At 40.5% G+C, this 23,400-nt stretch overlaps 1 protein-coding gene across 7 annotated transcripts in view; it reads left to right on the top strand.

Annotated features, from left to right (window-relative positions):
- Positions 1-1,685: 1,685 nt before the first annotated feature.
- The window catches only part of N4BP2 (NEDD4 binding protein 2), a 46,908-nt gene continuing 25,193 nt past the window's right edge, over positions 1,686-23,400 (top strand). For 2 of the 7 annotated variants that reach the window (XM_082051405.1, XM_082051400.1), the window contains exons 1-8: positions 1,688-2,038; positions 8,619-8,733; positions 8,990-9,163; positions 14,252-14,590; positions 16,386-17,613; positions 18,451-18,575; positions 19,781-19,869; positions 21,624-21,700. In XM_082051405.1, coding sequence (XP_081907531.1) covers positions 14,374-14,590; positions 16,386-17,613; positions 18,451-18,575; positions 19,781-19,869; positions 21,624-21,700 — 1,736 coding nt within the window. In that variant the 5' untranslated portion in view covers positions 1,688-2,038; positions 8,619-8,733; positions 8,990-9,163; positions 14,252-14,373. Of the gene's footprint in view, positions 2,039-8,618; positions 8,734-8,989; positions 9,164-10,509; positions 10,631-11,870; positions 12,001-14,251; positions 14,591-16,385; positions 17,614-18,450; positions 18,576-19,780; positions 19,870-21,623; positions 21,701-23,400 lie in introns of all 7 variants that reach the window. The other 5 variants (XM_082051403.1, XM_082051404.1, XM_082051401.1 and 2 more) reach the window with 5 other exon arrangements.

Here is a 23,400-nt window from a genome sequence, read left to right as displayed (position 1 = left end):
CCAAGTAGGCAGCACTTTGGGACTGACATGTCCACAAGCTCTAGAGAAACTAAGGACCTGTCTGCCGTTTTCACAAGACAACTATAGTGAGCTACCCATGCATCATTAGTTCACCTCGAAACTACCTAGTATTTGTGCACTTGCTTATTGGCATTAAAACCAAAGGTACCTCTAATGCAAACAGGTCGGTTCTGGTGGCAGAGGGAGTCTCCAGGCCCCAGAAGGAAGCAGCAGTGACGGAGATGCAAAGCTGGCTGTGACTTCTGGGTCTTTCTTGTGAAACAACTAAGATTAGTTGTTAAATAAGCAGACTTTAGCACTCTGCTACAGGCCACTTCCCTCTTTGGAGGAAAATTAAGGGATGTCTGATGGTCCTTGAATGGGTTGAATCACAATGTGAGGGACCTTCTGACTGGGAGACAACCTCGCTCTCCTTGGAGGGGGTGGGGAAAATACTACTCTTTCATGGGAGTGTGGTTGGATCTGTTCCCTGGAAGATCACACTGGGACACCTCCAGCCAATGTCCTCCTGAGGCATTGTGGCCTGATGGCAGGCGGTTGAATACGGATGTAGGGGGGAGGTATCTCAAGACAATGGAGCATGGGAAGGCACTCATCTCCTCTTGGGAATCAGATGAACAAGCAGGAAGAATTGGAGACCCTGCCTATTACTTTGCTCGGGCAGGCAGGGAGACAGAGCTGACAAGGGTGCCTAGGGCTATGTAATCAAGTCCTGTTCTTAGAAATCAGTAATGGGGGAACTTCATCAGTAATTTTCCAAATGTATTTTAACACCCGCTTGTTGATCGTGAAATTTCTCAGATAAGCAAACTTCTATAATATTACACAAAAGTTTCCCAGTAGAACCTCCTCAAGTGTTGAGTTTCATGTTATTTTAAGAGTTTCACCCTTTTCTTTTTTGTGTTGTTTTATTCAAAATTCTTGTTCAGGTGCCTAGTTCCCCTTCACGGTGGCTTCACAGCCATTCTAATTTAAAAGCCACTTATCATCATCTCAGTCTGTCAGAAGATGTGTCTCTCTTCCTCCTCTCTATGATCTTCCATTATCCATCTCCATCAAATGTCTGTCTGTTGCTTGTTGCGGATAATGAAGCCCTCCCCTCACCAGTTGCTCCTCTGCAGCTCACAACTCCTGCCGCAATCCCTGAAGCCAGATCCCCCCGCACTCAGCTGCCTCAAAAACTCGTGACCTCGTTTGCTGCTTCCCCACCATTTCTCCTGCAGCACCAGCCTGCACCTCCACTGCTTCATTCTGGACTGTAGGAGCTTTGTCTTCTGCTGCGGCAGTCAAAAATGCTTAGTAAAACAGGGCAGCGGTACCTGGAACTGGACATTCATAATTTTTGTTACAAATTTAAAACCTATCGCTGTATGGCTGATAAACTATGCTCTTCTCAACCTCTGTCATCTCCAATTGTTTGCTGAACTCACGTACGTCAGCAATATGCCCTCTACGGGCAAGGTCTTTCCACACTGGTTTTCCGAAACCGGTAGAACCTACAGGTGAACACGTGAAGCCCTATCGGCAGTGGGTTTTATCAGTAAGCACTGGAAATTGTGGCGAGGGCCGCCCCCGGGCCGGCCCTTGGCGGGCAGGAGGCAGCACCCCGCCCCGCTCCCGACTTTCTTTTCCTTCTGAAATGGCCCCTTGGTGGGGGGGCAGGTGCTGGTGACTCCCCGGGGACGCCACAGGCAGAGCCTCCCGCCGCCCGCCCGGGGCGCCCGAGGCCGGGAGCAGCCGCTGCCCCCGCCCACTGCCAGAGCGGCCTCCGAGCCGGCTCCTCGGGACGCGGCGGGTGCGGCCGGGCGAGGCGCTGCGACCCGGGCGGGCAGGGGGCGTGGAGGGACGCGAAGCGGCACGGAGCCTCCTCCCGGGCTGTTCTTCCCCGGCCGGACGGAGAGCGGCACTGTGTCCCCGCGGCGCACGCTCCGCCCGAGCCTCCCCCTCTCCCCGGCCGCCGCCGAGCAGTTCACCAGTCCCTGCGGCCGCCGCCAGCGGAGCGAGCGAGCGGCGGGAGGTAAAGGCCGGCGGGGTCTGTCACGCAGCGGCGGGAGCGGGGAGGAGCCTCGCTGTCCCCCTGCTCGCTATAGGGTGCGGGTCCCCCGCGGCCTCCGTCGGCTCGGGGGCGGGGAGGCGGCTTCTCCCCCCGCCGGCGGGCGTTAGGCGGCCCCCTCGCCGCGTCCCGCATGGTGGCGGGGACGGTGGCGCTGAGGGGCCTGTCCCCAGGCGTCACTGGAGAGGTGTTGCCTGCGGGTGGGAGGGGAGGCGGTGGGGAGGGTACTGCGCGGCGGGCCCGCCCGCCAGCCGGAGGCTCGGTCGTGGGTCGCGGGCCCCGCTGGCGGCTCCGGTGCGTGGGGAAGGGGCCGGGGCAGCGGCAGCGGCGGGTGGGCCGCTCCGCCGCCGGGCTGAGGCCGCCGCTCGGGCCTGCGCTCCCGCGGGGCTTTCCCGTGGGCCTCCCGGCTGCCGTCGGGCCGCCGTTCCCCACTGTGTGGAGGACATCGCGGGCGCGCCGCTGCGTGAGGGGCCGCCTGCCTGCCTGCCTGCCTGCCTGCTCGCCCGCCGCTGGCTCTGCCTCGCCCGGCTGCGGCCGAGGTGCCCGGGCTTCCTCTCGGAAACGCCGACTCCAACCCGGGGAGGGCGCGGCCCTGCCCTGCGCCCAGATGGGGCCTCCGTGGAGGCACCGGCCGCGGGAGGGAGGGTCGGGGCTGGAGAGTTGATGAAAACGCTTTGCCGATGTGCATTTCCTGTGAACTTTCAAAACACCTGCCAAAGAGCATAGACCAGCAAGATAAATTCATCTCCCGCGAAAATGAAATAAAAATATTTTTAGTATTTTAAGGAGTTGTTCGGTTTGAACAGTGTAGAACCGCTGGAAAGTGTTCACCGTGTGCTTGTGTCCTTCATAGCACAGTATTCCCGTGTGCTTTGGACGGGGTCTGCAGTTCTGCTGACCAAGTGCTGTAGGGTCGCTGGGGATTTAGGGCAGCCTGACTTAACAGGAGGGGAAAAATATTGTGCTTTTACTTTTCTTAGTGTTTGTTCTAAGTGACAACAATTTGAGTCTTAAGAGACACCGGAAGTGTTTTGATGCAGCATCTTGACAAAGTTTAGTATGCATCTCAAGTCCTTCAATCAGACCTTGCAGTTAAAAGATGGGAATAATTCACACAGAAGTTAAACACAAACCTCTAAAAGTGTTTTGGATGTTTCAGTTAAAGCAAAAGAACTGAGAAGATAATCGGGCTACTCTACATCCATTTCACTTTTCACTGGAATAAAAGCTTTAGAGAATCTGTCTTGGGAAGTGATTCAGGAGTTGAAGGTTAAGATACAAAACTGAAGCAAAGTACAGAAGGGCAGAAAAAGTTAAGTATGGTATACGTTTGTACGTGTAAGAGTTTCAGTCCTGATTCATCAGGGTACAGTCACCACGAGTAGGGCAGGGCTTGCTTACCTCATGTGTTTGCAGCACTTTCAAGTTGCAATAGTTTGCGTCATCATAGATTGTGTCCGTGTGAGTAGCTTGTGAAGGGAATTTAGTAACATCAAAGCCCATCTTAAAAATCCTTCAGTTTCTTCTTTATATGGTTTCACCTCTTGTGTCATGCCTTTGTTTTAACCTATGGAATTGTCCTGTGGTGGTTTTTTTGTGGTTTTGTTAAGATACATATGTATTTTTATTTCTTAGGAACTCCCCCTATATTGTATTAACACCAGTGCATCCAGCTGGGGAAGGCACTGATGTAGAGGGAAGTGAAATTCTTAGTGTTTCAAATTGAAAATGCAATAGAATGTGACAAAAATGTTAGCTTAGGCGTGATGTTAGGGAACATCCATGGTATACTTAGAGCTGTTGCACTTTGTTGTGTTCCTGAATTTTACTAACTCTTGAGTTTTAGGAAGTTGCTTCCTTTGTTTTTTTCTTACAGAGGCTCTGCTACTATAAAAGTGTTAGTAAGGTATTAATTAGCTGTCAGTTACACTGCCTCTCAGACTTAAATAATTCCATACAAATCTAGCCGTGGTTGTGGAAGAGGTTAAGTTTTCCACCTGTTTGTTCTCATTACTCCACTGGGGATTTTTTTATCTACTAGTGGGTTAGTTTATGTAACTCATCTGTGTTCCATCTCAAAAAATTGCTTGTGTTAACTCAAACCACCATTTTAAACTATTTAAAATTACCTGGCTGATGTTTTTTAGTCATAAAAGGTGACCTCATGTGAACTATTTTATGAAGGTAAATGACAGGCTTAAGTCTCTATCAGGTAAATAGTGACAGTCATTTGGAGGCTGTAAAGTTTTTGCTGATGTACCTTGTTCAGGATGAGGTCATCTATCTGTGGTTTACATTAAACTGAAATTATTTTTTATCTTTTTAGTAGTTGTGTGTATGCTATGTTCACCTGGCCTAGTGGCTTCAGCAATGGAAGTACATTTGAGCATATGCAATAGACAAAACAATCCTGACAGTTCTGTGTAATGTTGCCAGCCTAGGACCTGATACATGATTTTTTTTTTTTTTCCTCAGAAAATATTTAGGATGTCCACATGAATGGAGCTATTCTCATTCCTATCTTGCTTTCTTTATGTTATTTGCTTTCTTGCTTGCTTTCTTAAGTTGTAATTGTATGATGCAACTTGAATCAGTGTGAACTGGCTAAGTGAGTTTTGTCTCACTATAGTATGTTCCTGTTTGGGAAATTTTGAGTGGTTCTCATGTTGCTGTTGTATGTGGACCACCACTGCTTTACATCTCCTTCCAACCTGAGTCCTCAGCTTCCTGATGTGTCCACTAGTGTTCTGAGGTCACAGGTTGATAGATAACACCTTGGTGAAAAATCTGACTTGTGTTTCAACACACCTTGTGCTCTGGAAGTCAAGATGTTCTCATTAGTCTCCAGTTCTTGCAAGTGCTTTCTGCAAACTCGAGTGCATCTTCAGCATGGGCTCAAATACAGAAACAAAATGAAGTCCAAAAATTTCTTGTGCTTCAGCTTTATCCCAGTGTGCAACACATGTTCATTTGGGGTCACAGAATTGGAAACTGTGTGAGTGTGCTAAGAGGGAAGTGGCAGCTGAGGGTCACCAGAGTGCAGCACTGGACTCGAAGGTTTTAAGTTGACCTTCAGGTGGGAAGACATTATACTGCAGAAAGTTGGCCAGGCAGTGCTGCTTTTGAGTTGTTCTTCATATCAGACACAAGGGACGTGTGTGGAGCTGAGAAGCCTTGGGATGTGGACGCACCAGAACCAAGACCTGGTCACATTGCAGAAGCCCTGTTAGATGTCTACGTAGGTCTGAAGATTCATGCTCTGGAGTCTGAGTCTTTTGCAGCCACTTGCCTTTGTTTCCAGCTGTGTTAGAGTTGCAGCATCATCTGTAAGAAGAAAGTAAACCTGTCTTCATTTGCATCAGCAGCTAAAGCAAGCCAAGATTTGGGGAAGTAGAATTTGCATTTATTACCAGTCCTGACTGCTGTCAGTGCAGAAAACTCTAAATAAGTATTCTTTTTAATGTTCTGCTTTTTCTTTCTCCGTAATGCTGCCTGCATGTGTGTGCCCATAATAATAAGGATCACCTGTGATTTTCTTTAATTCTCTTTTTTTACAGTATCTTCTCAAATTGATTAAATCATTCCTCATTCTTGCTGCTGCCCTTTTTTTTAGTGCTTTCCAAGCACTAAAATAAATGCTCATCCTTTGTCCAGGTCTCAGTCACAGAAAAAAAAAACCCAAACCTTAAGAAACAGAAAACAGTAATATAGCAGAATACAGTAGTAGTAAAATTAACCTCATTGGGAGAGTCTTGCTCAGCTTTATAATGTTAAATCTTCCTTTTTTTATCAGCCCCAAATGTTTTGTGCATTAGACTATATTGTAGCTTCTTAGCTAGATCTTGCCAGAGCTGCAGTTTATATTATAAAAGATTACAAGCTATTTCCAGCAATTCAGAGAGACACCAAGTCTTGAATTACAAGATCCAGGCACTGCCGTCTATTTGAAGGCTTTTCAGAAACAGGTGTGAAAGCTCATCTGGAGAGGATGTGAATGGAAATTCTCTTTTGCTGAGGAACTGTGGTTCTGCAGAGATGTGTTACGCTTATTTACTGCCCTTCAGCCTGACTTTTGGACAAGTCTCTGGAAACATGGTGTGGGCAAGTCACAGCTCCATCTGGCTGGAGCTCTTTTCTCTTTCTAAATACCTCTCTCTCTTGCTGTTTTATAATGTGGAGCAGGAATATAATGTCAGGCAGGACTGTTGATTGCAGGTGTGAAACTGCAGAAGCACCACTAGAACCACAAGTCATTGCAGCCTGTTAACATTACTCTGGAAGCTGGGCATAGGTCACAGTCCAGCAGCTCGAGAGCTCTGCCTCCTGGAAGATCTCCCCTCAAAGCTGAGTTTGGCATGGGCATGGGTAACCCTTACTTCAGCATGCTTGAGCAAGACTGTGAGCTGCATGGGAGGCTACCAAAGAATGTAGGAGGGAAGCCATAAAAGGATCTGATATGTTTAAGCTCTCCTAGGACTGAAAATACTTATTTGTTGGAAAAAAAAAAAAAAAGAAAAAAAGCAACAACCCTCTCCACCTAAACATGGAAAACAACCACTTGTTGATTTTTTTTTCATAGCTTGTCTGATGGTGTGTCTGTGCAATCCATAATCCCAAGCCCATTTCTTTTCTTGCCATGTTCCATGCTTAGGCCCCGAGCACACAGCAAAAGGAAGGTGAGTATAAAAGTAGTTCATGCCAAGCAGACCTGGTGGTGGAGGATGTGCTCACTGGTGGCTCTCCTCCACCCACCTCACTGCTTTAATCACATGCACCCAGCTGATCTGCCTGTCTTTGAGAGTTCCTTTCTGGGAACTTGTACTCACCTGCACAGAGGACCTCCAGCACCAGCAGCTTCCCAGCTTAAAAGGAAACAGCATGATGTGGAGTGTGACAGCTTCTGTCACCTGTCAAACACCAGCCGACTGCCACTGCAGGTTGTTTTCTCATGACATGGCATGTGGAGAAGAGACCTTCAGAGTGAACAGGGCTCTGCTTTTCCAGAAAGTTTCATTTACTTCCTGAGCATCTACTTTGGATGAGTTTGTGCTGATTTTGTACTCTTGAACTGTGTGTGTAGTTGATGGACGAAGTTTTTGTTTTGTACTCCTCAAAGCAAGGTATATATTCTGCAGCTGCCTCAAAAGAATTTGCCTCTGGTTCAGGCCATACAGAAGGAGACTTAAAAATCACGAAAGTGGGAAAACTCCCTAGCAGAGCAGATTGCATAGAGCAAGTGTATTGAGATGTATGCATTGTCAGTCTCTTGCACTTTGACAGAATTTCATGTGAAAAAGAGTTAAAACTGCTGAAATAGCCAAACCCCATGGAACAACCAGTGGGAATAACACTGACTGGGAGAAGGAAAAGAGCAGAAAAGATGCTCAAAGTGTTTTAAAAACCACTTTGTCTCTAGCTGGGTATAGATTTTCACATTAAAAAATGAAACGTTCAGATGGCCTGCTCTGTTGCTGGCTGCGGGCACAAATGGAAGAACACAAAAGGCTTCCAGACTGTCTCCTTTGCTAGGCTTAGACTTATTGAGAAAAATCTGCTGGAAGGCATTTCCTTTTTTCCTTCCCTTTTTTTACCTTCTGGTTTTCAGAGAGGGAACTTGAATGTTGTCCAAAAAGAGAAGCTTCTTGTTTTATAAATACAACTAGAGAGTACGATGTTTGGGTCTCAGTTTGATTTCACTGGCTACTTTATCTTGTGCTTGTATTTAAATACTTAATTGTTTTTCTCCATTTATGAGACTTCAAAGTACAAGTGAATTAATGTGGCAATAACCTTTGTATTTTAATGCATGTGTTAGCAGAGCCTTATTCAGAAAGCAGAAATCTGAGTAGTGGAAACAGTGTAGCATTACACTGTTATCAGGTGAACTTCAGCCTTTCCGTTCTGTTCCAGGCTGAATTTGTATTCAGAGATTAAATGTTCTGTAAAATTGCTGAATGGCTTTTCAGCCTTTCTTGGTGTGTTTTTTTGTGAAGCCACATTTTAGAGAGTGGGGTGAATAGTGTTCTCAGCCTGCAACCTGCCTGTTACTTTGTAAATTTGGACTATCATAAGTTCTTGCTTGTGTGAAGTACTGCGTATGTTTTGATGGTAATTCTTAATGCCTTGGAGCAGTGGAATGAAGTTAGATGCAAAATGGGAGCTGGGTTTGTCCATCTCTTGTGAAGATGGCTGTAAAGTAGTTGAACCATCAGCCTGCCATGTTAGGAATGTGACAGAATATTTTTTTCCAAATTATTAGCCTGATTTAGTTGTATATGCTCATAGGGTGGTGTGTTTTTTTGGTTTTGTTTTGTTTTTTAATTTGCTTGAAAGCACAAGACTGTTGTAAGGGAAGTGAGCTCTAGGCTAATGTGTACCCTGGGATTAAGTCAGGCTTTGAGCAGAGCTAACGTCTTCAGTGTGTACACAGTGGATTAGGAGTTTGCAGTGATTCAATGAACAGAAATGCAGTTTTTAGCATCAATAGGACATTGCAAATTAGTGGTGTTTCTGTAAATAACATAATCTGATTTTGATGTACCAGGTTTTCTTTGCCTCATTCCCTACATGACAGAACCAATCTTTTCTTAACCAACATGGATATGTAAACCTCTTCAAGATGGTTAAGAACTGTGGCGAAGAACCAAGTGAAATCACAAGTGAGGAAACTTACTTTTTTTCCTGATTCTGTTGCCATTATGTTATTTCTTTACCTGATGTATGCCAGCTTTTTTAGATTAGAAACTTATATTTGAGCTCAACTTGGTATGGTGGATACTTTTCAGTAAAATGTTACCTGTGCTAGATCAACTGAAAACAATTACATGTATTGCTCAGTGTTAAAACTTTGCTTAAAGTTGTATAGTCTGTGAGCAAAATATCAATTTTAATTTGTTCTGATCATTCCTTTGTCAGGAGGGAGCATCCACTTCTGCTGACATCTAATCTGAATGTTTGAAAGTATGGTTTCCTGACAGAAGAGTGCATTATATTTTTTTAACAGCAGATCTTTATGAAGTGTGCCATCAGTGGTGATTTTGGAAAGATGAGAAAGGATCCACTGTGGGGCAATTCAGTGAAACTGAAAATGTAAGTTCTGTGCCATTACTACTTTTTTTTTCCAGTCAACAGCATGTCAATATATGTGTGTGTGTGTGTTTTTTAAAGCCAGAAGATTCGAGTGAACATTACATTTATGTAGTCTGACATTAAAAAATTGTTTAGAAACCCCCAAAAGCAAACCAAAACAAAAAAAAACCAGCTTCAAACCCAACCTCTTATATATAGAAAGAGAGTAAATTTCCTTAAATTCATCAGAGAAATTTGAAGATACATACAAATAGGGCAGCTTTGGTCATATTGGTTGAATGTGGCATTGTGTCAAGGCTGGAGACTTCCTTTGTCCTTGAAAAAGGAAGAATAACTTATTTGTCATTTGAACTTGATCACAGTTAAACCAAAAATGTCCCATGCTGCTGAATGCTTTTAGTGAAGCTTGAATAGTGGTTAGAGTGTTTTTCTTGTCTGTTTTCTTAAAAAATAAGTTATCATGACTTTGAAAAACTATCTTTACTGCTGATTGTTTCCTAATGCAGTATCCCTGATTAAAAGAGCTTTGGGAATACTTTTGATATCAACTACCTAACTCACTTTAAAAGTACTTTAGTATATTTCCTCCTTTATTCTTTGTGTTCTGTCTCTTGAATACTACCTGTTTCTTTTTGACACATCTTGAAAATGCCGGCTACCATGTGTGATTTCTAAGAAGACGTCCCAGTGTGAAAGACATATGAGATGTGTCAGGCTTTAATCAGATCTTTATTCAGCAACTGCATATACATTTTCATATTACACTGGAAACAAAATAACAATGCGTGTCTTTAGCCTGAGACTTATGTTGCTTTTCCAGTAATTTTAGAACAATCAGGTGGTGCCTAATATTGGTTTATAGTAGCTTTTGTTTGATTTTGTAAAAATACAATTCTTAGAAGATAATAAAATATTTCAGTTGGAACGTGTACGTTTTAGCCTGATTTTAGAAAATGTATTTGTAGGCTGATTTTTTAAAATTTCTTCAAAGTTCTAGAAGAATTATTCACAGCAGGCTTGCTGCTATAACAGTACTGATTAGCAATGTGATGGCTTGTGTAGGACAAGTCTGTGTTAGTAATTATTTCCTAACATAAATGAAATCTTAGATCTTCTAAAAATAACAGGTTTGGTTTTGGAGGGTCTTGGGGATTTTTTTCTCCCTTAGATTTTTGTTTGGATGGTTTAAATGTTTTTAATTCTTTAGATTACGTGTCATAAGAAAAAGTAAACTTTGGATTTTTCTGAGGACAGCTTACAATTAAGTTTAAGTTAGAATTTATATTACCTATATTGGAGCCTGGAGGTTTTTTATTTTTATACATTTTTTTCTCTTTAATGTGAAGAGTCTGACCAGGATGACTATTATACTCCCACTATTTTGAATCAATATCTTCTGTGGACCATTGTGTTAATGAAAATAAAATGGAACCTTTTGGAATGTGTCTGCAAGGGAATTCCTTTGCAGTAAGTACAGTGATTTAAATTCACTGCTTTATGGAAGAATTTTCTTATATATTTTCTGAGAACTGTAATACTTCATCAATTGGTTTATCAGTTTAAGTATGAGAGTGCAAAAATGGAGAGAAGAGGAAAAAAAACTTGCATATTTTTCCTCTCTGTATAACTGCCAGACACTTTGTAATTATTGGAAACATCGGTCATCTTTCTTTCTTTTTCTCTTTCTTTCCTTCTTTCTGTCTTCCCTCCCGCCCCTCCCCCCCCCCCCCCCCGAGGGAATTACAAAAACATTCTCAGAACTAGTTTATGAAACGATAGTTCATAGTTGAGTCTTGTTAGTAAGATGCTGGGAGGCTTGACATCTTGGTCCATCCTCTTGCTGTGCCAGGTCATATGTGCATATTTTTATACATATGCTTGGTTGTTGTAGTTAAATTACATTGGGAGGAGATCCTTAATGTCAGGAGATGTGTGTTTCTGAAGAACTGTAAGTGAGGAGGTGCTCATGGATTTTGTTTTGCTTAGCTTTTAAAGGTGAAGTTGAGGCTGCCACAGGAGTGTTGTTTTTCATCAGTGCTGAAATGAAACAGCTGTTTGTCCTAATTGGATGTGTGTCAAACAGCAATACCCAGAACTGAACAGTGAACCTCCAAGTATATTGCAGCCTCTGGTTACTTGTATAGAATTCCCTATCAGTGTGTTCAGCACAGCCCTGCTCTTCTAAATCATTATGTTACTACAACTCCATTTTCATCTTGAAACAACCCTCATCCATAGCAAACTACAGATTGATTCATACTATGTTATCCAGAACCAAGGAATATAGCTGACCTGCAAGTCTGGCTGTTGGGTTGTTCATAGTTATTTCTTCTTTCATACTAAACTGATTTTCAAAAAGAGAAACTTGAGATCTGAAAAGGCAAGTCCCTAGATAAAATCCTCTGTGAAGTTCAGGGTGTGCTCTTAAAAGCAAATGAAAATTGTTCCTTTCATTTGAATGTGTGTTATCTCTTATGTGATACAGTACAGTGTGCTTTGTGTGTGCACAGGCATCTATTTTTATCTTCTGTTGACATTAACAAGCACAATAAAAGTAGATACTGCCCAGGAATTGGTCCAGGCATTTCATTGAAAATATTGTGGTAAACTAAGGAGATTCTGCCAAAATACCTGTTTGCGATACCGACCATAGTAAATACGTTATTTAAATGAAATCGCGGGCAATGCTGATCTATCTTTTTGATAGGTTTAACAATTTCTACAATTTTACGAAGCCTTTACGAAGAGATGGGATAAAATGTGGATCTGTGCATTGCCTTAGCATACGTAGATGTACTGGGAGTCACCAAGGTTTTGGCCTGTGTGTAAGTTCCGAGGTGACCGATGTCTTTTACTTTCTGCCTTATTTTCTCTTCTGTGATTAATTGCGATAAACAGTTTAGGCCTCAATAATCCTGAAGCAATGCACTGTAAATTTGCCGAATGAGATTCATGCAGACTGAAGTGCATGGCTTCGTTAGGTCATTAGAGTAAGCCATCCTAATATATAGTGGAATACACAGTCTAATTCAGGAAATACGTTGGGAAGGGACTATCGCATAGTGAGGTTAGGCAATTGATTGATAGAAGTCTGAGCTACAGAGCACGTCTTTTCAGCAGCGTGTCCTTTCGGGTTTGTCATTATAAGAGATTTGGATTAAAGCATTGGCAACACTTGGAGTTTTCTGCTGAAAGGCTATCAGTGTTCAGTGACATCAAGGTGCATGAACACCTTTCTCTCTTGCAGGATCTTTGTTGCTGAACCTGTTTTAGTGACGAACAATCGCATTTTTTAGCACTGACACGTTGTGTGAAGCTAGGTCTCAACCTGTTTTACTGGCTGGAGGATGAATCAGTTAGAAATACAGGGTTGAAAAACATGATTTGCTATAACTTTTTTAAAAAATTGTTTTGTTTGAATACTTTGTGACAATAAGGAATGGTATAAGGATGGTTAATCAGAGGGGTGAGCCAAAAAAAGTGTAATGAGAAAAAGAGCTGCAATTGTCCTGACTCAGTCTGGCTAACTAGTATCTTCCACTGTCATTTCTCCTTTATTTTTGGAAGTCCATATCTTCCTTTTCCTCTGTGTTGTTTTCTTTGTTATGCATTTCAGATTTCCTTGACCTCTTATTGTTTCAGACATCTGTCTCATCTATCTAAGGTCCATATACATATGGTAGAAGCTCCTGGGATCCTGGAATTGTCTGTTTTTCTTACATAAATTTCTATGACTTTGGAATGCAAAGGTCCGCCCTCTTCTAAATTATACTTATCTTGGTTGCTGGAAGAGATTGCTAGAGAATACTGGGGAAGTGCTGGTCGAATCTGGCACCGATCTGGCATCGTCATTTGCATGCCAGTGATCCAGGGAGGGGAGGACTAAGTGAACTTGGAAGTGCTGCTTGATTTATCTGCACAGGTTTAATTGGTCATCACTACCAAAATAATCTTTATATAGAAACAAGTAATTTATTACCTACTCAGTAACTGTTATCACTAAATAGTGACTCTTTGCTGTAATTAACTTAAGATTCTCAGCCTTACCAGGGTTTCCTAGTCTTGTGAATAATTGTAAAAATTATAAATGTTTATTATGAGCAGCACTAGAACACACCAGAGCTTTGATGTTATTTGATTTAAAGAAAAAAGTGAGATCATACCATACTGTGTGCTTGTACTTCAATTAATAATTGCTTTCCTTTTCCACGCAAGATTAGTGCAGTGATTTCAGTTATTATAGGTGTCATAATGTTTTAACCAGACTTATTCGAAGGCTGTATGGCAGAAGTGAGGGGAGTTAGACAGAAGCCTCTTCTTGCTTTATGGCTTATAAAGTTGTAAAATATTTCTAACAATTAAAAAACCCACAGGGAGGCTGAGGTTGGAAGGCGATTTTGGAGGTCACAGAATCACAGAGTGTTAGGGATTGGAAGGGACCTCAAAAGATTATCTAGTCCAGTCCCCCATCTGGTTCAACCCACCCTCTTAAGCAGAGTTACCTGAAGGCGTTTGCCCTGGCCCATGTTTGGTCTGGTTTTGAGAATCTGCATTGTTGGAGACATTGCAACGTCTCTGAGCAATGTACACCATTGTTTGAACATTGAATAACCTCAGCTGTTCCCTCTGAAAAAATTGGGGGTTGTAGGATAAGTCTTGAAGGACTTCTGGAAGATTTTGAGATGTCTGTTATGTTTTCCAGTACTTTAGTAGAGGAGCAATATTTCTGAATTTTAACAGAATATAAGCATGCCATAATGTTAACTGGTCATCAGTAGGTGTTAGCAGGGGAATATTTGTGAACTGGCTGCCTTATATTGCTTCCCTTTCTGTGGTTGTTTTTGTTTTGTTTTGTTTTTCTTTTAAACTCCATTTTATTTGTTCTCTCTTCCAGACACAGATTCAATATCTAGTTAGTTGGAAAATGAGGCTGCTATTTAGCTGTCGGCCATTTGAAAATAAGGCAGCCTTCTAGAAAATACTTTCCTGGATGATTATGTATTTTTTTGATCTTTTAGCTATCTAAATAGGAGACATGGAGATGCGACTGTGTATTTTATTAAAATTTCTCTGTTCTCTTTTTTCCAGGTCTGCTATTTCTGTTATACGTATCCCAGTTACGAGAGGTTTTTTGTGATTTCTGAGCCTGGTGCTGTCAGCCTCATGTGAACAAACTAAAACAAAAAGCAAGCTGATTTTTAGAAAACAAAATGCCACGAAGAAGGAAAACTGGTGGGAGTCCTTCTTTGAAGAATGGCAATTCTGACAGAACTGCTGTTGCTGTATCCCAAGGGGACGCAAGTTGCTCAGTGTCACAAGCAGTGCGTAGTGTCAATAAGGAAGAGCTCTTCAACAGCATGTCAGAGATGTTTTCTGACCTAGATCCTGGCGTGGTTTATATGGTTCTGTCTGAATGTGATTTTAAAGGTAAATAATGTGCAGTTTGCATTACAGTTTTGTTCCGTACTCAGACAGCTCTTAACTAGGGCGACTCCAGAAAAGTTGATGTGGGTGTTGCAAGTGTATTTGTGAGTTTAGCTTTTAATGAATAGGTGAGTCATAATATTTTGAAATTTTATGTCTCTTCACATGCAAGGTTTTCCCGTTTGACAATGTTTCTGTGAGGCTGGTGTAATCTGCAGTAGCAGTGTGCTCCATAAATGGAGGTACCGTTTAAGTGTCTTTTTCTGTGACATAGTGCAGGCGGTTGGAGAGTTGTGAGGAGAATCTGTTTTTTCCAATTAGTTTCTGTGCCATATCTGCTAGGTGCATAAACTGTTTCTGCAGGAGAGGTATTTTATGTTCTAGATCACTTTTTTTTGTTGTTTTAAGACAGTAGTGCACAGTATGTGGTCCTGGCAGCATTTACTTTTCCTTAAATACCTAAATTGAGATTTTGTGTTACTTTCTATTAGTTTTTGCAGGATAAATTCTGTTTATCATGTTGAATTCTCTGTGTTTCTCCCCTCTATTCTGCCGAGCTACATACCCACCTCTCCTGGCAGACTGTTTTAACATCTGTGCCCAGTCCTTCCCATGCTTTTTTGGTTTTGAAATTCTATTGACAAGTTCATTCACTTATAATAAAAGTAACGGATGATATGCTGGATAGCATCATCTGAGGAGTTACTTGGCAGGAGAACAAGTCACATATGAAGCATTTAAATCAGTCTGTATTCTTAAGATCATGTCATTAGCTGAGATTTTTCTAAGACTATTTGCAAAGAAGGTGGAGTTAAGCATTTTTTAATATGTATGAAAGCTAGGCAGCTGTTGAAAGGACTGCTTTTATTGCTGTTCTTACCTAAATTGTTCGTTTGTTGCTATGATGTTATTCCTTTTAAAATTGAAATCGATGGCATTACTGATTCATGCTTCAAACTCTTCATAAGATTTACCTCTATCGAAATAATGGATTTATCTAGAAGCTTATTGGAGAATTCATTAATCACGCTGAGTTCATTATTGTGTTGTACTTTTAACAATAGTTTACAAATTGAAAAATCAGCATTTTTTCATATGAGTAGCAAGTTCCTCTCATATAGTGGACAAGATGGAAGAACAAGGAAGATTTTATTTAACGTGTGCAGAAAAAGTTGCACTCCAATGGGCTTAGAATATTTGCTACACTGTCTTTTGGAAAACAGCAGCTTAGCTTTAGGGCTTGGATGATACTTAAGCCAGGTTTTCTTTTTGTTCATGTGGATCACAGGCAACTTAAACTCCATTTAGTGGCTTTACAAAGAATTAATGCAGGTGCTGGATTTTTCAGTCTGTATTAGGTATGACATTTTCAATTGGGCCTAGCCACGATGAGCATCTTTTGCATACTTTTATATCTTTAGTCCTCAGTAGCATTTTTCAGTTGATGTTACACTATTTCACCTATATGAGTTACGTTAGAAATAAGTATCCATTTAAATACCCAGTTCTGATTTTTTTTTTCTAGTTAAACTTTAAAATTTTAGACACTGTTTCCGTAGTAATTTTTATGCTTCTTAGGTTATTATTTTGTAATGTGTCTCTATTGGGTTCTGTCTTTACCTCTAGTAAGAAATGAATCAAGGGAGTTGCAGAAGATGTGTTAAAGGATGAAGTGGTGAACTGTCTTTTGGTTGTCTGTTTAGGTGTGATCAATACTCCTTCATGTAAAACATTGCATTCAGATCAGCTTGTGTTTGTTCACTTGACCATGCTTTATTCTCTTTACTTTATTCAACAGTAGAGAACGCTATGGATGATTTGCTAGAGCTGTCCACCCATGCCAAAGGAGTCGCATCTTCAAAAACCTTGGGTTTGGGTTCAGTAGCATCACTAGCTCTTGTTAATCAGCAAAGATCTGTTGTAAATGAAAGAATGGGGGAAAATGCTGCAGAACAAAGTAATTCTGAAGAAGAAAAAGAAAAGATCCTGTCACCTGATGTGCAGCTGACTGAAGAACTGGATTCCTTAATAGAAAATGCCTTGCAGAGATACACCTTGAGTGATGAATTGTCCAATTCTGCAAATGACCAAATAGTACATGAGTACTCTGTGGAACACGATGGCTTTAAAGGATTTCCTGAGTGGGAAAAATCTGATTCAGGGTGCAATGTCGTACTTTTTCCACAGCAAATAGGGACAAATAATGAGGTTTTAGAAAAAATTCGCTGTTCTCAGCCACCGGTGGGTCAGCTGAGCATCCACACGTACTCACCAACTGCATCAGATGCTTTTGCACAGATATTGGAAGATTCTGATTCATCAGAAGTACATGTTCAACATGATTTAGCTTCAGAAGTCTATAAACAATTGAATGGAGAAATACCATGTGGAAGTTCTGAACAGACACAAGATACTGGTTTGGATCAACAAACTGTGACTGCTGCTTCTGGTGAGTCCTCCAAAAGGTCTCTGGAATGTGGAGTAGCTGTCACTGGAAATCTGAATTCAGGGTGCCTGGAACAGCACGAAGAAGTAGTGACTGCCTTTAACAGCCACCAGAGCACTTCTCTTCCAGAGGCATGTGACTCTCTTGAAATGCCCAGTTTCAAAACACCAAAACCTACAGATTTTCAGCAAACTCAGCAGGGTTGTAACTTAAATTTTTCTACACCGTCATGTCAACCTCAACAACACTGGAATCTCATGGCTCCCGTGTTTTATCCATCCACTGGAAGTCACAGCTTTGTAACTCCTGTGGCTGCCAGTCTAGGGCAATGGAGACCTGTTTCAGAGTATAAGAGTTTGGAAAATGGACTTTCTTTTTCCTCTCCAGTGGTTTCATATGCCTGGGATAGCAAGCCTTCTCTGAAGGTATGGGGAAATCAAGATAGAAACTCAAAATTGAACCTCTCGCAAGCACAGCAGCCACCTGTTTGTCACATGATGAGAAAAAAGATGCACCTTATAGGTCAAGTACTTGTTCTTCTCAGAGGTGTTCCAGGATCAGGAAAATCATATTTGGCAAGGTAGAACATTTATATTGTGAGCTTCTAAAAGAAATTGCTTAATTGTGTGCAGGATGTAGTGCAGGCAAAGACAATTTTCTGACACGCGTAAATAGTTAGGCTTATGCCTTAATTGCCGGTTACGTGGTATGTGCAGCAAGATGAGTAATAGTAGCAGAGAGCTGAGTTGCTCGCAGCTCTGGCACCTCTAGTAGAAACTGAAACAGAAGGCGTTAGTTCTGACTTCTGTCACTGACCAAAGGAGTTTTATGTCAGCAGAGGGTCACTGCAGTAGTGTTAGGTCTGACATGTTCTTCCAGTCCCTGTTTGTTTTGGGTGTTTCCCTCCAATAACATGGATGGAAATAGGCCAGCTCTTTAGAGGCAGAAATTCCCCTTCCACTGTTGGGATTCCTTTGTGTAAGTAGTACATGCGGAGCTTCTTGGGTTGAATTCTTGATTTCATTTCTAAGTCTCCAAAAGCCTAGATTGAGCTTAGACTACTTTGGTTTGCACCTGAAATATTTAGTGCAATTAAGGCTGTATGCGTATTTGTCAGCATGAAAGTATGTCATTAGATGTAAATGGAAAAATACCTTTCTTGGTGTTTTGAAATGAGATTTGTAGGGAACCTCTGTCAGGTCTTTCCCCTAGATATTCTCAGCCTTTGGAAATGGAGCAGAATTATTATACATCATCTTTGCTTTGAGGGTTATTTTTTTCTCTTGCCTAAATTTACTGCTTCCATTCCAAATAATCTTGATTTTGTGCAAGAAACTGAATATATCTATGTGTGGTAGCAGATATTGGGGTGGGGAGGAGAACAGGTAAATGTTATTTACTTCTTGATCTTTCACAGGACTTTGCTTGAGGATAACCCAGGTGGAATAATTCTTAGTACTGATGATTACTTTTCTAAACATGGACAATACCATTATGACCCTGATTGCTTAGGGGAAGCACATGAGTGGAACAGGAAACGAGGTGAGAAATAAATAAGGGATTAGCTTGCTTGTTTACAGTTCAGTGCTTGTGTACTGTGCAAAAAAGCTGCCTGTCTTGTAATGCCTGTGTCACAGGACAAGCATTTATCCCATCATAGAAGTATTTGTTAATATGTGTGTGGAAAAAATGTGAGCACAAACTCAGAAGTCATCTGTCCATTGTGTGTTTTGCAATTAGAAGTGCCTGTGTCTTTGTCAAAAGATTGTTTTATCCTCAGATTTCATCTTGGTATGTATTTTGGTTTGTGTCCCATTTCTGGAGTGGTAATCTGTATGTCTGTACCATCTCCTAGAAATACTTCTTCTGAGATGAGCCATCATATATGCATATGCAATAAGTAATGAGGATGTTGTTGCAAATAACGTGCAGCTATTTTCCTGCTCTTGATTACTTTTTGCTCTTGAGCGCTAAATTGTTGGCAAATCTAAAACAAAATTCTAAGAGCAAGACAGAATAAACTTTTTTTTTTTTTCATAATTGGTATATTTCTTGACAATGGCTTCCCCCAAGTTCACCATGGAACAACTCCTTTTAAGCTTTATTTGCTAAATTTGAACCATGATCACTTTTCTACTAGCAAATTTCTAACCAGTGGAGAAATGGGTTATAAGAAATGTGTGATTCAACGATAATTTTAATTGTTCAGACATGTCGTAGCATAGCTACAAAAACATGGTGCTGTATCTTAAAGCTAATGATTCTAAACATTTCATTACTGTGTATTTAAATTACAATAATTGTTTTGATTTTTCGTATTTTATCCAGTTTACAGAGTGGACTAATCTTAAGACTGTTATAAAGCCAAGAATTTTGTATGCAACAAAGAAGTCCACTTTAAGGTGATCATGTAGTTTTTTTTTTTTTTAGTTTAATTTGCTGATTGATTAGTCATCTTGGTACATTTTACATCTTCATTTTCATTCCTTGATTATCATATATGCATTAATTCAAAAGAATAATGCTATGTCTCAGTACCTTTACATGTGAAGGGGGAAGTTCTGAAATAAATGAGGGCCTTGAAATGGATCAAGCTGTGGCAAGAGTTCTTACACAATGCTTAATTATTATGGGTTATCTACTTTAAAAATATTACAAATTTAGAGAATTAGTCTAAACATTACATGTCCACCCTATCATAATTAAATTAACTATATTGCATTCTCTTGTACATGTATGTCTTTCAGCCAAAGAAGCATTTGAAATGAGAATCTCACCTATAATAATAGACAACACAAACATACAAGCATGGGAGATGAAGCCTTATGTTACGTTGGTTAGTATTACAATTTGATCGATGTGAAAAGGGTTTATTGGCCAGCATGGCGACAACATATGTTTTAAAATGAGATTATCTTTCTCAGTCTAGCTGTTATTCCACAAGGAAGTCTGGAATAAAAATAAGTGTTACATGGAATCATATTACCCAGTGTCATATTCTGTGCACATCTGAGTATTGACCCAGCCTAGATTCCAACTGACAAAGCCAAGTGCTATGCACTTGGGAGCAAAAATAAATATTGTTGAGGAAGCTGAATTCTGTTTCTATTTTATATGAGCAGTAACATCCTAAGCTACTTTTAAAATACAACCATTACTACTTAATAAGAGTAATGTTTGATGCTCTGTGAAACTTGAAAACTCAGTTTCATCGTAAGTGTGACCTAGAGGCAGACACCAGCTGACCAGTTGGAGGGCTAGAGTTATCAAATGTTGCTAGCTTGCTTGAAGTTATGCAGATCTACTTAATTTTTATTGAAGTGATGTAATGAAAGTAATGCACCTGCACGGTTTTATGTTAGTAGTGTGGTGCTTTTATTTAGTGACTAAAAGTGACCAGCTTTTATTTAGTACTAAGGAAATGCAACCTACGTTTAACTTCCAAAGTTATGTTTAATGCTTTGAATAACTTGGTGAATTCTGTTATAGGTTTCTCATACTCCAGTTTTCTGGAGCTTTTCACTTTCTCACTTAATTGCTTCTGAATGGGCATCACCACTTCTAGACTCAAGCTCTTATTTTGCTGTTGATCATTCATCATTTTGGTTAATAGTTTTAATATTAATGCTTACAGAACTGCATTATTTTATAAAATTGGTTCTGATTAACAAATAATATATTGGAAGAAATGTTATAAACTACACGTGGGATTTCTGCTACTGTGGCATATAAGCACACCAGGGAGTGTAGTACGTAGAACTGACAGCTTTTGAGCAGATGCGCTACATATGCTGCGTGTGGTAATGGGGTAGTGAACAGTGGGACTTAACACAGATAATTTTTATTAATAAAAATTTTATTTTATTATCTTTGCATTTATTAACAATTGTCAGATTATCGATTCTTTCGTAAATTAAATCCTTGATTTTGCTGTATACTGAAATAAATATGCAACAGAATTTCTTTCAGGAAGCGCAGGGCTTGGTAAGGTGATAACATTTTTTTCTGACAATGGGAACAGGTAGAAATAGCACAGTACTCGTGGTGTTTCTCCTGATTAGACTTTGGGCTCCTTTTCTGGCATGATGAGACTAGACCACGTAAGGACCATTCACTTGCCACCCGTTCAGGTTTCCCATATGGCAGGACGGCTGTGACAAGAGCTGTGTGAATGTGACTGGATTGTTGTTTTGGAGCTGGCTCATATCTGGTCAGCTCTGTGCGTAAGCAGTGAACTTTTCTGTCTTGGAGAGGAAGTGGAGGTGTGTATACTGTACCTGCAAAGAGATGTTCTTGAGTCTTGACTCAGAGGAGGTGGGACATTTAAAGGGATGATATAAGTGATTTTTTTTTTTCCTGCGATCATTTCATTTTACAGTAAGAGATGCATATACATGTTTTTTAAAATCTCCGTTTATATAATCAGAAGTGAAACTGAACAAAAAATTGTTATTCCAAATGTTTAATTGATTTTGAAAAATACAAATAAACAGCTTTAAAGAAGCAAGCTATAATACATGTTGTGTGCTTTTTCATAGAAATATGAAGTGGGTGATTTGGCTTGTTCTGTTTTGTATCTGCTTTATTCAGGCTCAGCAGTTCAAATACAAAGTCATGTTCCGAGAACCAGACACTTGGTGGAAGTTTAAACCAAAAGAACTTGAAAGGTAAGAATGTAAAAGAAAATGTCATATTAGATTGTATATCTTTCACAGTCTATAAAATATTATTTTTAAAAAGTGGCTGGTGACGTAGGAAGAAATCAGTCAAGATTTTGTGATAATAAGTAGCTTTTAAATTTTTTTTTCTACAGTATTAACTTTTGTGGGATATCATGTGTATTATGTGGGTTTTTTTCTGTCACTTTGTTCTAATTACATACAAAAGATACTATTAGCAATAGATATTATGTGATGTTTTAATTATTGCAATTCGTCTATGTTTAATGTACAGTGACTGCTCCTTTGAGTTCCTGAGGTTGCAAAAATGAAGTCAGTTTGGGGCAGTTTTTACATCCAGCCTGTCTGTTGCCTTATTTGAAATGCTTCTGCTGTCACTGAGTTTAAGGCAATCAGCACCTCATGGCCCAAGAGGCACAAACCCTTGTGCATCACCGTTGTTGTTGTTTACTTCTTTAGCAGGGCCATCTATAAAGTCATAGAGCCATTACTTAGAGCCAAAATAGGCAAGATGTAACCCCTGTGTAAGTGAGTAATAAGGTAGCTAGAAACTTGGCTGGATGCCAGGTACAAAGGGGTTGATGAGTGATTCAGAGTTCAAGAGGATTTATTTTAGGATTAATACTAGGGCCACTGTTATTTAATGTCCTTTTTATGACTTAGATGTTGGGACAGAGTGCACTCGCAGCAGATTTGCAGACGATACTGGTTTGAAAGAGTAGTTTGTTCAGCCTTAAGAAAAGAAGCTTAAGGAAGGATCATATTTTTGTCTCCAGCTACCTTGTGAGAGGTTATAGAGACTAAAACAATCTCTTCTGAGAATTGTGCAGGGATAAGACAAAACAAATGTAAGCAAGTCAGAACTTTGGAAGTTTTGATTGCATAAAGGAAAAAAACAAAACAAAACAAAAAACCCCACCACAAACAAACCAAAGAAAACCAAACAAAAAAACCTCCAAACCAAGCAAACTAAACCACCACCAACATCAAAACACATACACACACACAAAACAACAAACAATAAACCTCAACAAAATAAAACAAAACTGAGGATGGTCAGACACTGGAAGAGTTCGCCCAGAGAGTCTGTAGACTTTGTCATTGATGATGTTCAGAGCTTAACAAGACAAAGCTCTGGGCAACCTGATCTAGCTGAACCTCCTCTGAATAGGAGGTTGGACTAGGTGACTTCCAGAGGTCTCTTCCAATGTAAGTTTTTCTGTGATTTCTTAATATATGTTGTCATCTGAATTTACATGCTTAGCTTTCAAATTCAAAAGGCTGCCCACTGTTCAAGGAAGCTTATTTTATTTCCTAACACAGAACTTAAACCTTCAATTTCTGTTTCGCCATCCTTGACAGTGTTCACTTGTTCTAGGTGGAACTGCTGCAGAGCACATTGCTAGTTAGCGTTTAACAGTCAGTGAAAATTTCTAGCCAGAGTATCCACAACAATAGGTGAATAGGAGGCTCAAAGAGTTCTTCGTTTAGCAAAACCAGAGGAGGAAGACTGAATTCAGAAATCTTCCATAACTAGTTTCGTATCCTGCATCACTGGCAGGATCTGATGTGGTGTGTTTCTGAAACTTATTATTTGAAAAAGATGCATTATTGGTACAGTTCTAGATTTTAGTATATTAAGCAAAACATCCTATTGCAAAGCAGGGCCACCAGGTGGGGTGGAGAAG

The sequence above is a fragment of the Streptopelia decaocto genome (assembly GCF_964273445.1).
Source record: "Streptopelia decaocto genome assembly, chromosome: 4".
NCBI classification, from domain to species: domain Eukaryota; kingdom Metazoa; phylum Chordata; class Aves; order Columbiformes; family Columbidae; genus Streptopelia; species Streptopelia decaocto.
Note: the sequence above shows the minus strand (reverse complement) of the source record. Positions and strands in the feature narration are given on the sequence as shown.